The sequence below is a fragment of the Drosophila takahashii genome, chromosome 2L (assembly GCF_030179915.1).
Source record: "Drosophila takahashii strain IR98-3 E-12201 chromosome 2L, DtakHiC1v2, whole genome shotgun sequence".
Taxonomy (NCBI): domain Eukaryota; kingdom Metazoa; phylum Arthropoda; class Insecta; order Diptera; family Drosophilidae; genus Drosophila; species Drosophila takahashii.
This window is the reverse complement of record NC_091678.1, coordinates 6,345,992-6,360,218: the sequence shown is the minus strand read 5'-3', so window position 1 is coordinate 6,360,218 and position 14,227 is coordinate 6,345,992. Positions and strand designations below refer to the sequence as shown.

The 14,227-nt window shown below is 38.6% G+C and overlaps 2 protein-coding genes and 5 non-coding genes across 11 annotated transcripts in view; 4 read left to right on the top strand and 3 right to left on the bottom strand.

Annotated features, from left to right (window-relative positions):
- LOC108065998 (apoptosis-resistant E3 ubiquitin protein ligase 1) overlaps positions 1–10,688 on the bottom strand; it is a 25,206-nt gene extending 14,518 nt beyond the window's left edge. For 2 of the 3 annotated variants that reach the window (XM_017154305.3, XM_017154308.3), the window contains exon 1: positions 10,266–10,688. In XM_017154305.3, the coding sequence (XP_017009794.2) occupies positions 10,266–10,461 (196 nt within the window). In that variant the 5' untranslated portion in view covers positions 10,462–10,688. Of the gene's footprint in view, positions 1–1,009; positions 1,167–10,265 lie in introns of those variants that run through there. The other variant, XM_017154310.3, reaches the window with a different exon arrangement.
- LOC108065918 (neprilysin-1-like) overlaps positions 1–14,227 on the top strand; it is a 20,439-nt gene extending 6,212 nt beyond the window's left edge. The window contains exons 2-4 of one of the 3 annotated variants that reach the window (XM_070211522.1): positions 12,411–13,301; positions 13,361–13,859; positions 13,929–14,227. In XM_070211522.1, the coding sequence (XP_070067623.1) occupies positions 12,471–13,301; positions 13,361–13,859; positions 13,929–14,191 (1,593 nt within the window). In that variant the 5' untranslated portion in view covers positions 12,411–12,470 and the 3' untranslated portion in view covers positions 14,192–14,227. Of the gene's footprint in view, positions 1–12,410; positions 13,302–13,360 lie in introns of all 3 variants that reach the window. The other 2 variants (XM_070211526.1, XM_017154180.3) reach the window with 2 other exon arrangements.
- Positions 7,111–7,182, top strand: TRNAQ-CUG (transfer RNA glutamine (anticodon CUG)). The gene has a single exon. It is a non-coding gene; the product is annotated as a tRNA-Gln (tRNA).
- On the top strand, positions 9,648–9,719 carry TRNAQ-CUG (transfer RNA glutamine (anticodon CUG)). Its single transcript has one exon. It is a non-coding gene; the product is annotated as a tRNA-Gln (tRNA).
- TRNAQ-CUG (transfer RNA glutamine (anticodon CUG)) lies at positions 9,871–9,942 on the top strand. The gene has a single exon. It is a non-coding gene; the product is annotated as a tRNA-Gln (tRNA).
- TRNAQ-CUG (transfer RNA glutamine (anticodon CUG)) lies at positions 11,065–11,136 on the bottom strand. The gene has a single exon. It is a non-coding gene; the product is annotated as a tRNA-Gln (tRNA).
- On the bottom strand, positions 11,461–11,532 carry TRNAQ-CUG (transfer RNA glutamine (anticodon CUG)). The gene has a single exon. It is a non-coding gene; the product is annotated as a tRNA-Gln (tRNA).

Genomic DNA, 14,227 nt, shown 5'->3' with positions numbered 1-14,227 from the left:
CATTAATGAGGTTTCAAGGCTTATCCCTTCGACATAAAGCTGACTCGCTTTTTATACGATTTTTAACGCAATTTCAATTTGTTGGTTTAATTTAAAAGGCAAGTTATTCGTTGTTGTCTGGTAGACCAATTTATTTTATTATAAAACTAATTTCTTTCCTATTTAATGTTTTTAAATTTATTTATATACCTGCAATCGGTTTCGAATTTCCCTTGGCCAAACACTGCAGATGTTGCATCATTTGGCTCGCTCTTTGCCATTTCAATTTCTCTGTCTATAACTGCGGTCAGACTTAGGCCTTTCCCCACCCCCAAAAACCGCTTACACATTACGTGCATAAGAGCACTTTGCTGGCCATTTGCGTTTTGCATTTCGGACTGGCTTTCAGGAGGTCCTAGGCCCCTGTCCCCCTCTTCAGCCCAGAATTACCCCCTTTTCTGGGGGTTATGTCATTGGCATGCAAGCGATATCAAGCCAACCCACGAATGGGAAAAACCAGCTAGAACCGCACTTGACTTTCGTTTTAATTAGGAGTAGGAAAAACGAACCCCGATTGCACATGTGGGGCTCAATGCGAAGGTTAAGCTGGTTTTTTCCAGAAGGTTCACGGGGAAAAATTCTGAATAATATTATGCCTTAATATTTAAAATAGATTGCTAAATGAATGGAAAATATGTTATTAAAATATTATTGCATACTTCATAAACAGGTTTATAGGGGTTTACAAAATCGGAGAAAGATTTATTAAAATATATTTGTATTTAAATGTTTTAATTTCATCATAAATATATTTCTTTTTCAACAATATTCAAGAGTTTTGTTTTCTGTGCACCGTTTGAGCTGCTTGGGGGAAGCGGAAACGGAAGCACTTGAGATTGAGTGCCATATTGCGCATACGCCGCATTAGCCAAAGTCAAATAAAGAAACCGAATTTGAATTTGATGCACCCGGTACCCAGTACCACAGTACCGGTGGCTCAGCCCATCCCATTTGTTATCACCGAACTCACCTGAGGACGAGGACTGCGAATGGCGCATTGTGGTGGCCATGGCAATGGAATTTATTTCCGATTCGGGCGACCACATTATGATCTCACTTCCTATTCGCACTTAACGTTCCGATTACTGCACCTTTTGAATATATCTGGCCCGTTCACAACCTAAATGGCTAAGTCATGTTTGTCACGGCCTTTTTCGATTTTTTTTCAACGCCTTCTTTTGTTTTGTGTTATTTTGTAAATTTTAATTTATTAAAAAAGTTTTGTCCGGAAAGTTTTGACATATTTCATGCATAGCTGCGGATTACTAACGGCCGACAGCAGTTGACGGAGGCGGGGGGCGTGGCTCTGGCTAACAAAACCTTGGATATATACACTTTTTGCATAAGTTCGGTAAAAGTTTTATTGAAAAAAATATAAAAAAACGCTCAACACAATAAACGCAAATTGTAAAAAAGGAACAAGTTGAAAATTATAATGGAATGGAATAAATGCCTTGAGGAAACTAAAAAATTAAAGTTGGCAGAAGCGAAATTAGGCGATAGCACTACGGTACGAAACTGTAAGTATCAGAGATCTACAAAAATAACTTTAAAATATCTTTGGTTAATTTAAATAAATTATTTTAAAGTAAAACTTTAAAATATTATGTAATATTTATTTAATATTCAAATATTTGTATTTTTAATGAGATTCGCTCACTGGTTTTCGAATAAAGAAACGCACTGTAAGCTGCATTATAATTTTTGCAAGTTTCCTTTCCGCTTTTCCTCTTTTACGTATTTTCTTCTCTAATTTTGCAGTAATTTTCTCTCTTTGTCTGCCAAGAAAATATATATGAAACTTGCCAAAAGCTTAAATCAAAATGAAAGTTTATTCGCTCTATTTCCCCTCCCCATTTTCCTCTAATCCAGTGCCTTCATGACCGCCATTAGCTGGCAGGAAAAGTCTCCTCCCTTTCGACCCCCTGCAGTCTTAATTTTAAACACATTTTCAAGTGGCAAGTGCCAAATGACAGTGGCAACGAAACAACAACACCATCGATCTACATCCTTGGGAAAAAGGGGGAAAAGTTGGGGAAAAACGAGGGAAAACTGGGAGCATTTGATGGCATTGTAAACACTAAACCTCCCATCCCCCCTCCCTTTGGCCTGCCTCAAATTGCTGTCATTAAATTGAAAGTGCAAGGAGCAACAAAAGTAAGGACACTGAAAGAAAATAATAAATAATTAAGATTTATTGTAGTATGGGAAATCCCATGGAATTTTTCGATTTATTTCCATATTTTTAAATTTTAATATTACAAGATAACAGAGTTCCTATTTTTCCAGTGGATCAGAGACAAAAGCTACTTGCTGTTGACCTGGCAAGGACAACTATTCCAGATCTAGTATACATATACCTCGAATCTACCCAAGTTGCGTGTGCTGTTTTCCTCGTTTTCTCCCTTTTCTATATAGTTGCGCGATGTTTATTTACACAGCTGAGACTCAATTACAGTCAAGTGTGTGAGACGTGCGAGGAGATAGTAGATAGGACTGAAAGAAAGTGGAGAGAGGGGGCTATGACCCTCTCCGAAGAGAAATTGCTGAGAACAGCTCAATAAAAACTACAAACGATTTGCGCGTGCCATCTCGACAGGGATAATAAACAAGCAACTTTGCAGTCGACGGGACAAAAACTGATAAAATAGTAAAAGCTTTCAGGAAAAGTAGAAAATGTATTTTCCAATGAACGAAAATCAATTCAAGAGATAAGTGTTTCAAGTGTTTTCAATAAATTTTTTTTTAATTAATTTGAATTATTACCTATTTATTATTATACATTTTTTTCGCGCTGTTATATTCAGGTAAATAATATTAAAAAGAGGATCATTTGATGCTTCTACTTAAAGCCCTACAAAACTCTTTAAGGAATCTTCAACTATCTACAATCTAAATCTTAGCCATCTTCGCTATAATCCCTTTCCCATTTCCAGTGGGCAATCAAATCCTGTCGCTGGCTGCCACATCGATGTGCAAAAGTCACCCATCTTGATTCGTGGGCCCGAATGGAAAAACCTCTGACCAAGCATGGACAGGGCCAATATTTATTGATGGCACTCTCGACATTGACAGTGGGGCAAAAACGTGAGCGAAAATTATGCGGCATCCCCCTTTCGGTCAATAATTTCGTAACAGCAGCCGAAGGCAGCTTCTCGAAACTCGAAGCTCGAAGATGATGATGATTATTATCATCATCATCGTGGGAAAGGTGGCCATTGATGGCGCCATTTTTGTTTTTGTTTACCCAACCGATATGCGATTTGTGTTAGTGTGAGTGTGTGTGTGTGAGGGTCCTGCTCCTGTGTGCGAGATGTCTGGTAATGCGAGCTGACAAAACTTTCTCTGTGTGTCTGGGCATTTGTTTGTCTGCGTTCGTGTGTGTTTACTGTCGGAATTTGTAATGAAAGTGAGCTGTTCATTTGCTTTGGGTCATCAAAAGGCCCACACACACTGACAGAAAAACTAGCACTGAAATTAGGGAAAAAGTATAGAATTTTGTTAACTAAAAAAATGTTTTTTTAGTCAATTAAAGTCAATAAAAATACGATTTACAATACAATTTGCTAGGTAAAATAATAGGGACTTTAATATATTTGTTTTTTTTTTTATTTCCAAATTTGTATATTTTTATAAATTTTATTACTTTAAAAATATTTAAATTTTTTAAATAACGTATGCTAAATAAGATTTTACATAAATTTCCTTATTTCTCTCATAAGTTTCACTTATTGGAAATTGATTGAAATTCAATAATTTAATTGTTCATAGTGCATGTCCAATCTGCCCTTCATTTACCATTTCCCCTTCCTTTTTTCGCTTTTTGTCTTGCGTGTAAAGTAAATGTTGGCTCATGCCATATTTTGTTGTTTTACGAGTCGGCCAAAAAAAGAAACCAAGTAAAAAATAGACGAGGCAAGCAACAAAAAGGACAAGTCAGGCCTATGCTAACCATAAGTTGTCATAAGTCCGGGGGGTTCTTGAGTTCTCAGGTCGAAGATACGAGTAGAGTCAAATATAGGCATGATACTGAAACTTTTATGACTACAAATTTCTTTAGTGCAAAGCCGGGTCGAAATGCGTACTTTATGTTAATGCCCAGTGCAGGGAGAAAGAGGGGCGAGGATTCGCGGGGGGATGCAGGAATGAGTTGAGGCCGGAAAAGTCGCAGATGGAGAATGACTCAGGCTGCGAGGGGAAATGCGGCGAGATGGAGAGACTGCGGCAAAGTTTTTGGTACCGCGGATAGGGGAGTATATTGGGCAAAAACAAAAAATTAGAAAAACTAATGGGAATCTCATTCATTTTATACTGCAATTAGTTTGGAAATAAAAAAATTGTTAAGCTCTGATGCCTAAAAGTAGGCTATAAAAATTTGAAAATTGATCTTGACTCCCATAAATTTAAATGTTGGACCATTTTAAATTAGCTTAAATTATTTCCAGGGTATTACCAAATAAGACATCCTTTTCCATTTCCCATAAAGTCAGTTCTAAACTGTTTTTCATTTTCTTTGGCTCACTTTTTTGTTGCTCTCCGCCGCTGTGTTATGCAAGTTGAAAATAATCTTTTGCGTTGAAATGCGCAAATGTTTTTTTGTTTCTCCCCACACGCTTTGTTTGTTCATTCAAGGACGCAACAAAAGCAACCAACAATATGATAATTTCGCCAAGAAGGAGACGGCTAAAGCCGAAACGAGATGTTGGGAAACTTGGCTGCTGCATTATAATAATTGTGGCTGACAAATGCGACAAAAACAAAAGCTACGAGAAGGATATGCCACAAAATGCTGTCGAGGGCCATGGCAATAATGATAACTAACCGCAGAAGAGCGCCGCCAGCGCTGAAGAGACGCATAATAGATAGGTACAGTCGAAATTCCATTTCTAGAACTAAAAGTTGTGATACCTATGCCTATCAAATAAAACAAGGAAATCATAGAAAACCAATGGATTTTGAAAACAATCCTAAAACAATTTTAAGGCTCACAAGACTAACCGTAGATCCAGATTAAAGTACATTTTTTTATAGAATTTAATAAAAGCTATCAACTTTTAATTCTAAAATACCAAAGAGTTCACGAAAGTTTTTTTTCTTTATCATTTGTACCTTAAAAATGTTTGGTAACAATTCAAAAAAAATTTAAACTTATAATAATTTGTATTTGTTCTATATGGTGTTAATAAACCTATTCCTTTTGAAGAGATCCGAAAAATCCATTAACGGATCAGGATAAAATATATATAAACTTAGTGAGCATATTTATAGAGGATTCACTGTAGATAGTGTGTGTGCAAGAGGGATGGCAACACAAAGGAGGCGGTTTTCCGCCCTGACATCTTTGGCCTACATAACAAAAACAGTTGCAACTGTTACAGCACCCGGGAAAGAGAGAGGGATGTGCAGGAAGGGTGTGTGTTAGAGGGAGAGCGAACGATAGAGAGGGTGGGAGAGGAGAAAGTGAAATGTAAGTGAGTGCAAGCGAGAGGGAGGGAGCCACAATGAGGCCTCTTGTTATTTGCACATGTGTACCCCTTGTTGTTCTTGCCTGCCTTACATGTTTGTTGCTTTTCTTGGTTTTTCTTGTTGCCGTTTTGGTGTCTTTGTTGTTGTTCCTGCTGTCTGCTTTATTATTTTTTTTTTGGTTTTGTGTTCTGTCTCTTGGCACTTGTGTCATTTTTAACTGCTTGCGAGTCTCCGCAGGCTCTCAGTTGGGGTATAAAAACCTTTTAATTTGCTCAGCCGCATACTCCATACAAACCGCCTCCTAACCCCCACCACCCACCACCCCTTTTCCACGACAAAACAAGCGCAATTTCCTTTTAATTTCCTTGCAAGCCGGAATGAAACAAAAAAGAAAAGGAAACCCAAAAATGGTTTTCGGCCTGCAAACGAATAAATGGAAATATTTTTGTTTGCTTTCTCCGCCTTCGACGGACATTGGTCAATGTTTACCAAACAATTATTTCCTCTTTTTGTCGCACAAACTAAATGCTTCCGAATCTTCTCCACTTTCTTGCCTTTTCCTTCCTGTTTTTCCCCCTTCGATTGGGCAACCAATTTCGTTCGACTCGCATTTCGGTCTTTATGGAAATATGCAAATGTTTGCTTTACAGCGATTTAGGGCCGGTTTCTCGAGTCCCTGTCAAATTCCCTGATAGCTATCCGTTCGAAAAAATTAAAGACCAGATAAACTGTTCGTAAAAGCAAATCGGCTTTCTCGACTGCTTTAATTTATCTGAACGAGAAACAATTACAGAGCGCTGTTAACGCACAGAATTGTGCTGTAAAGCGCAAAAAATGGCGTGCTTCGATTATTTCATCAGCTGTTTGGGTATATTTCAAGGGAAAAATCAGCTGTGATTTCGTTTCTTCTTCTAGTTGGCTTTGGGAAATCAGCTGTCATTCTATCGAGCCGAAAACGCTTAACAGGGACTCCGAGTCCCTGTCAAAGTTAGCTCTCACATTTATGCTCGAGAAAGCCAAAATGCCTTAGCAGGGACTTTATCTGGTCGAGAAATGTTAGCCGGCACTCGAGAAACCGGCCCTTAGGGCCGGTTTCTCGAGTCCCTGTCAAAGTCCCTGATAGCTATCTGTTCGAAAAACTTAAATACCAGATAAACTGTTCGTAAAAGCAAATCCGCTTTCTCGACTACTTTAATTTATCTGAACGAGAAACAATTACAGAGTGCTGTTAACGCACAGAATTGTGCTGTGAAGCGCAAAAAATGGCTTGCTTCGATTATTTTTGGGTATAATTCAAAGGAAAAGTCAGCTGTGATTTCGTTTCTTCTTCATAGTTGGCTTTGGGAAATCAGCTGTCATTCTATCGAGCCGAAAACGCTTAACAGGGACTCCGAGTCCCTGTCAAAGTTAGCTCTCACATTGGTGCTCGAGAAAGCCAAAATGCCTTAGCAGGGACTTTATCTGTTCGAGAAATGTTAGCCGGGACTCGAGAAACCGGCCCTTAATCTTTTATTTTTGCCTATCTCAGCTCTATCAACTTTCTTTTGCCGTCTGCTTTTGGCACCGGAAATCGAAGTGAGCGATTTGGCCGCCCGTGATCAGCGCGGTTCCATGGTGTAATGGTTAGCACTCAGGACTCTGAATCCTGCGATCCGAGTTCAAATCTCGGTGGAACCTGAGAAAGTTTACTTTTTTTATTTTTAAAGGTTTTTGTATAAATTTGCTTTAAATAGTGATATTATTTTTAGTTTGATCAGATAACGTAATCCACTAATTTTAGCACCTGGGAACACACGTCTTTTGTTTTGTATTCTTAGTTTGTTCCGTCTGTTTATAATTCTTTATAAATTCCACAAGCATTATGTAAGTACAGGTTGGACAACTAAGGACTGACCTGACCCCAAACAAATTAAACACATACATATAATACAAATCATTCCCCAAATGGCACTTTATGCATAATTGACCGCACAAGACCTTTTTTTCCTCTCGTGCCGTTAACTCATTAATTAATATGCAGGTCAAAAGTAAATGCGATTTAAAGGTTAAACGCGTGTGTAGAAGAGGAAAATTGCGAGGGGAAAATGGAGGAAAATGGTAGGAGCGACAGCAAGAATGCGAGTGGACATGGACATGGTCAAGTGCGTAATGGAAGGAGTTGGTGGAGGAGTGTCATCAAAATTAATTGCCAATTAATTCTTTATGAGCAAGCCGAACTGTCCGAGCCAAAAAAAAAAAAAATAATAACCACAGCAACGATGAAAGCCAATGGCAGTTAAAGTAAAAAAAAAAGAAAAAAAATCACAGGGTAAACGAAAAGAAAATTTTATCAAAATTAGAAATAAAATAAATATTATACAATAATTGTCCAATTGACCTGTAAAAATTAAATATAAATATACCTTTATTTTTTGGAAGTGAAAATTGTCTATTATAAATTCACATCCCTAACCTTTTTAATATTCTGAAGATTTTTAAAAATAATATCATAATAGCCTATTAAAACTTCAAAAATCTCAAATTTTTGTAATATTTTTAATTCGATTTTTAGAACATTTCCTTCCCAAATATTCACGCTTTAATTGCGAAACATTTCGCTGTGCACACACATTGAACAAACTGAAGATGAGTCAGTCAGTTTATTTGGATAGGATAATGGAACACACGAGCCGAAAACACAACGGAGGCAAGTCCTGGTGGAGGTTGGAGACCTATAAAATGGCTGCGCACTGAAGTGTGATGAAGAGGGGGTATAATTCACTCCCCCCCATTTCACGCCAACAATAAAAAATTAATATGCCAAAATGTGGAAAATTGTTCGGCGCGAAATTTGCTTTCTGCATGCATTAATTTGGGACCCAACCCAGTGCGTATTAGCAGAGATTAGCTATGGATCATTAGCTTTGAGTGGGTGTCTCAATGGACGGGTATTTCAAATGAAAACACGTGCTGCCCTATGTAGGTTAGGGCTCTTTTTCGTGGCCGTATTGTCCTCGTTGTCACGAAATGTTTTGACAACTTTTGCGTGGAAAAACGGAAAAGTGAGGTAAAATATGGGCAAAAACTGAACGCGATGTAACTCAACAAATCATAACTTTTGGCGTTTTTCGGCCATTTATATTAGCCTTGTTATTGGTTTTATCTGTTTCTGTTTTTGCCGTTTTCTCTTTATTTTTTTTTGTAGTATTTGTTTTTGCTGTTGTACCAAAGAAAAACGGGGGAAAAACGCGGCGGTTTCCCAGGCGTTTGGAAATGTGAAACCAGCGCGCCTCAAAGTAAAACCAAAACTGAGCATTTAAGGACATTTACGATTGATTTTATACCGAAAGCCGAACTCCGAAAAGAAAACCGAACCCGAGTGACACAGAAAACGCTCGTGTCCTGCGAGGGGAGCCGAAGATTCCCGAGGTCCAAATTCGGAGAAAGGAGCTTTTGCTGCATCCTGGGTCCCTTCGCTTGAATCTCACACCCTCTCACAAATCCAGCAGGTTGTTTTTTGTTTGGCGCGCTTTATTAAAATTACATTATCATTAGACACGGCACCATGTGCTTAATTAGCTTATTTCATTATTAGGAAACAGCCAGTATCCGATATATTCTGGCTGAACACTTTTTCCCTAATTGCTTTTTGAGCTTAGAGTTTATATTCGACCTACCTTTTTTCTAAAAGTTATGGGTGAAAAAGGTATTTGCGAAAAAGTCGACACTTCAAAGTTGAGCTAGTAAAATAAAACTTTGCTAAAACTATGACCATTTTAATCAAATTATCTTATTCATATACCGTAACATTTTACGCTTTAGTGAAAGTTTTTTAAATCGAATAAGAATGTGACATACTCTTTGGAAAATAAAACGGAATATTTCAGACTACTGACATCTTCGACCCCTTTGGTTACAGGGGGTTAATAATTCCAACGCCTCGGGTTCAAAGACATGTTTATCAAGTTTTTTAGCCATAGCAACAAAACCGTTTTTAATTATCTTTTGGCGTTTCGACAATCAACAAAGAACAATAACAACTCTAATAGATCTATAAAAAGATGGGAATTTCTGTAAGCTACTTTCTCTTTTCCGATCTTCGGGGGTTGAGTTGTTGGCTAGGTTCATTAGAAAACTGCCACCTGGCTGGCGACATTTATAGAGGTTCTATGGTGTAATGGTTAGCACTCAGGACTCTGAATCCTGCGATCCGAGTTCAAATCTCGGTAGAACCTATACGAATTATTTTTTTTTTAATTTGCTATCTATTTATTTTTTTAATTTCTTTGATGCCAAAAGTTAAATCTAATTACGCATAAACTCATTAAAAACTACGAGACTTGGGCAATATTTTTAGGTCAGTTTAGAAAAGCAGAAGATCAGCGAGGTTCCATGGTGTAATGGTTAGCACTCAGGACTCTGAATCCTGCGATCCGAGTTCAAATCTCGGTGGAACCTGATAAAGCATTATTTTTTTTTTTTTTATTTAAACATACGTCATAACCAAATGACTTTGATTCGGTTTATTTGGCACTCAAAAAAAAACAACAAGTTTTTATAGTAGCACGTGTGTTAAGAAAGCTCTCAAAGCTCAAATCGTCAACAAAGTACCGAAAGTTTGGTGGGCGGGAAAGAAAGAGACAGGGAGATAAACGACCCCACCACCGAATAAAAAATATAAACAAAAGCCAGAGGCAACGACATTAAACCTACGATAAGACATAATGCAATGGCTCTTAATAAATTGATTTGGCAACAATCATAATAAATTTTGAACTCACCTTTATCGCGAAATAACTGCTTATAGGACGAAAGGTTCTCCGAATCCAGCCATTCGTCGACGGTGGGGAGGGGCGGGGCAGTGTGGGGGGCGGTGGGATGCGAGGACCAAATCAATAGCACTATCTTTACCAGCGAAACGGTGAACATCAAACTCAACACCACGGCAATTAGGACTTTCAGCGAGCGCTTCAACATAATCTCAAGATCCCGATTAAACGCGCAACCGTCTCTTTCTAGCTGCAGTCCAGAATTTTTGTTTTGGCGCTACGAACGAAACTAAAAAACTAACCGAGTAAAGTAAACACTATCCATGGCCACACGCGATAAACAAGGCGAGCATAATATATAGAGAATATTAAATTACTTTTGCTTTGCTGAATGATTTGGGCAGAAAAAAGCGCAGAGTGCAAAAATGCAGCAAAAATAAATGCACTGCGCTGCTTCCTCTTCGTTTTTGGCTGCAACCTATCGATAACACACTATCGATAAAGGTACGTTAGGTAATCGATATTTTTTTATAATTTTTATAATTTGAATATATAATTTATATTTATTTAAATTTTTCATATTCTGATACCAAAAAATCTACTTTCACCATTCACAATAATAACAAAAAACAGCTGTTTAGTAGTGACACCAACCAGCAAGCACATACTCGAACCAATATAAAGCACATACTTCTTGTTTATTATTTTAATAATATTAACCACGTAATCCATACAAATCAATGCAGCACATAATTTAAGATAAATTAAAAATACAATTGTTAATTACAAAAAAAAAAAAAATCTTCAGCTCAGGTTCCACCGAGATTTGAACTCGGATCGCAGGATTCAGAGTCCTGAGTGCTAACCATTACACCATGGAACCGCTTGACGGGGTGATGACAAAGCCCACAAACATGCTACAGCAAACAAAACAAAATGCTGATTGGGCACAAATTATTTAACATTTTGTTTACTTTGCTTTTTATAAGATAGAGTTATTTTCTTTTTTCTTTTAGTTATAAACAAAATATTTACACATAAATGATAGTTTTAAAATATACATTTTTTGAGCTCTTTTAAAACGTAATCCAAATACACACGTTAATATGGCATGCTAAAATATAAATTATATACAAAAAAAATCGCATCACAAATTTCTTAATTTAAAATATAAAAAAAAAAACAAACTAAAAAATGTATGTCAATTAGGTTCCACCGAGATTTGAACTCGGATCGCAGGATTCAGAGTCCTGAGTGCTAACCATTACACCATGGAACCGCTTGTCGTGCAGCCGGCCAAAGCAGTTCAGATTTTTCGCTAGCTCTTGATTCTGAGACCTGTGTGATTTTTTCCAAAAAAAGTTATATCTTTTGGTAAAAAATTGTTACAAATGTGAAATAGAAAAGTTGCTAATATCCTAGATAAGCGGGCTCACACCTGAAATTCACGAAATAATTAAATTTAATGACCGCGATTTCTAAGGAATTTACGAGCAAAAATAACTTGGCGGACGGCCATGGTTCTCTTGTAAATCTTACTTTGAATACCAATCACATTACTAAACAAAAATTTAAAATTTTGATTTTTAGGGAGCAAATTTACATTACTTTTCGCTTTGGGAGCTGTAGAATACAACGGACGGAAGGTCAATACCCCCCTGCAATAGTATGTGAATTTTAGTTATTTTAATAAGAAATGTTTGAAATATTTCAGATAACGGCGAGATTTACACTCGTGTGCTCTAGATTTTTTTCCTCGTCATTGCTCGATTTCTTATTTGGCTGTTTCCAGGTTGCTTATCGCAATGAAACAATTATATACAGAAGAATTTTATTAATTAAACTTTACCCCCTTATTTAAACTAAAAGATTAGGCACTCATTCTTTGCACACATAATTGATGGTGGGTTATTCTATATAAATATATTTGTTAAAAAAACATGCCATAAGTGGCGTGTTCGACTATGTATAAGCATATAAAAATGGGTAAGTCTTGCAAAGAGCTGACAGTATACATGTTCGTTTTGAATCGAACAGTCGGCCTATAAGTTCGGACTAAATAGGCATATCACATCGGTTGATCTGATCAACATGGAATTATACCCAGGCTCGGTCAGACTTCTGATCCTCTCGGTAATACTAATATTTTCCCCCAAGGGCGATGGTAACGAAATCCCGAGTTCCAAAAGTGAGGTCCTGGAGTTGGATGCGGCCCGCATGAAATCCCTAATGAACTTGGATGTAGATCCGTGTGACAACTTTTATGAGTACGCCTGCGGAAATGCCAAAGACGAAAGTGTCCCATTTATTGAAACGCAACATCTGTTGGGCAAGATGGAACTATTATTGGCCAGGACGGACTTGGCCGAGTCCCTCAATGTGTCCAGCGAACTTAGGGTGGCCCAAAGATTCTACAACGCCTGTCTGGAGGCTGATCTCCATCCCTTTCCCGCTGCTGATCCACATTACCTACAACTCATCCGGTCGATCGGAGGCTTTCCCGCCGTCGATGGTGCCACCTGGAATGCCTCTAACTTTAGCTGGATCAAAATGAGTGGCCACTTGCTCGATTACGGGGCTGAAGGTCTGATCTTCGAGCCTACACCAAATAGTTATCCGTCGGACATCCATATGGCGCATCTCGGCTTTGGATTCTTCGGCAATAGAGAGGATATTACGAATTCCACTTCTCTCGCCTACCAATTCGACGAGCAGCAAATGCGCGGATATTTAAAAACCTTTCAACTGCCAGACGATAAAATTGCAAAAGTGACCGAGGGGGTTTTTGCATTCTACCGTGACGCGGTAGCAGCTGTACAGTGGAATACCTACGAAACCTGGGCTCAGAGTGAATCCGAATTTAATTTGTTCCTCGAGAAGATGGATGTGGTGTGTAAACGTCATCCTGAGGCTGCGGCCAATTATCTGGCCATGAAGCTGCTGTTCTCATTCGATGCCAAACTTGGAGACTACACTGAGCAAAGAGATTTTTGCGAAAGAACACTGCGCAACGTCATGCCGTACCTCTTCAACAAACTCTATTTGGCGGTAAGTCTTGTGGTTTACGAAAAACCTAAATTCATAATTATAATTTAATTATTTTGAAGGCCTACCTTAGTGAGGAAACAAAGATGGGAGTCAAGGACTTGCGGAAGAGCCTAAGAAGACAGCTGTACAAAACCGACTGGTTGGACTGGGAGAATCGAAACGAGGTGCTGCTCAAGGAATCCCAACTTTTGGCGCCCCTTACCTCAGTCCAGGCGCTAACCGATCGCCTAATCCAGGAGATTGGCCAACTGGAAATAGTCGAAGATAGTTTTCCTGCGACTATTATAAATCTTAGACGGCTCACTGTTCACATGGATCAATTAATCAGCAGTCAACCTAAAGAACTGCTCAATGAAATCCAATCGCAGAGGGATTTGTTGATGGGCTTCAATTACTTTGTGCAATTTTTGCAACCACCACATTACCACGATTACTTGCCGTTCGCCGTGAAGTACGGCGGCTTGGGTAAGAGTCTCGGCCATGAAATCATCGAATATATTAACTTCCAGTCGAAGGGTGTGACCGAGGAACGCGTCAAGTGCTTTCTGGATCACTACAGTAAGTACCTGAACCAGACGACCGATGCACTCAGCCAGCACTTATTCGACATCGCTACAATGCAATTAGCATTTGCGGCCTATCAAAGCCACAAGAAGGAACTGCTGGAGGATCCTAAGCAGCAGAATATCACCGAGCAGATGCCTGGACTCAACCTGACACCTGATCAGCTCTTCTATGTGAGATTCGCTCAATCGCCTTGTTACACTTACAAATCAGAACTCAACTCACAAAGGGCCGAGATTCTGGGCGCCTTATCGAGCAGAGCGGCCTTCAACTGCCCTGTAGAACCCGCCTTGCGCGATACTGCCGAAACATGTCGTCTGTTTTAATCTTTAATCACTTTCGGGATTGTAAAGGGTTACACT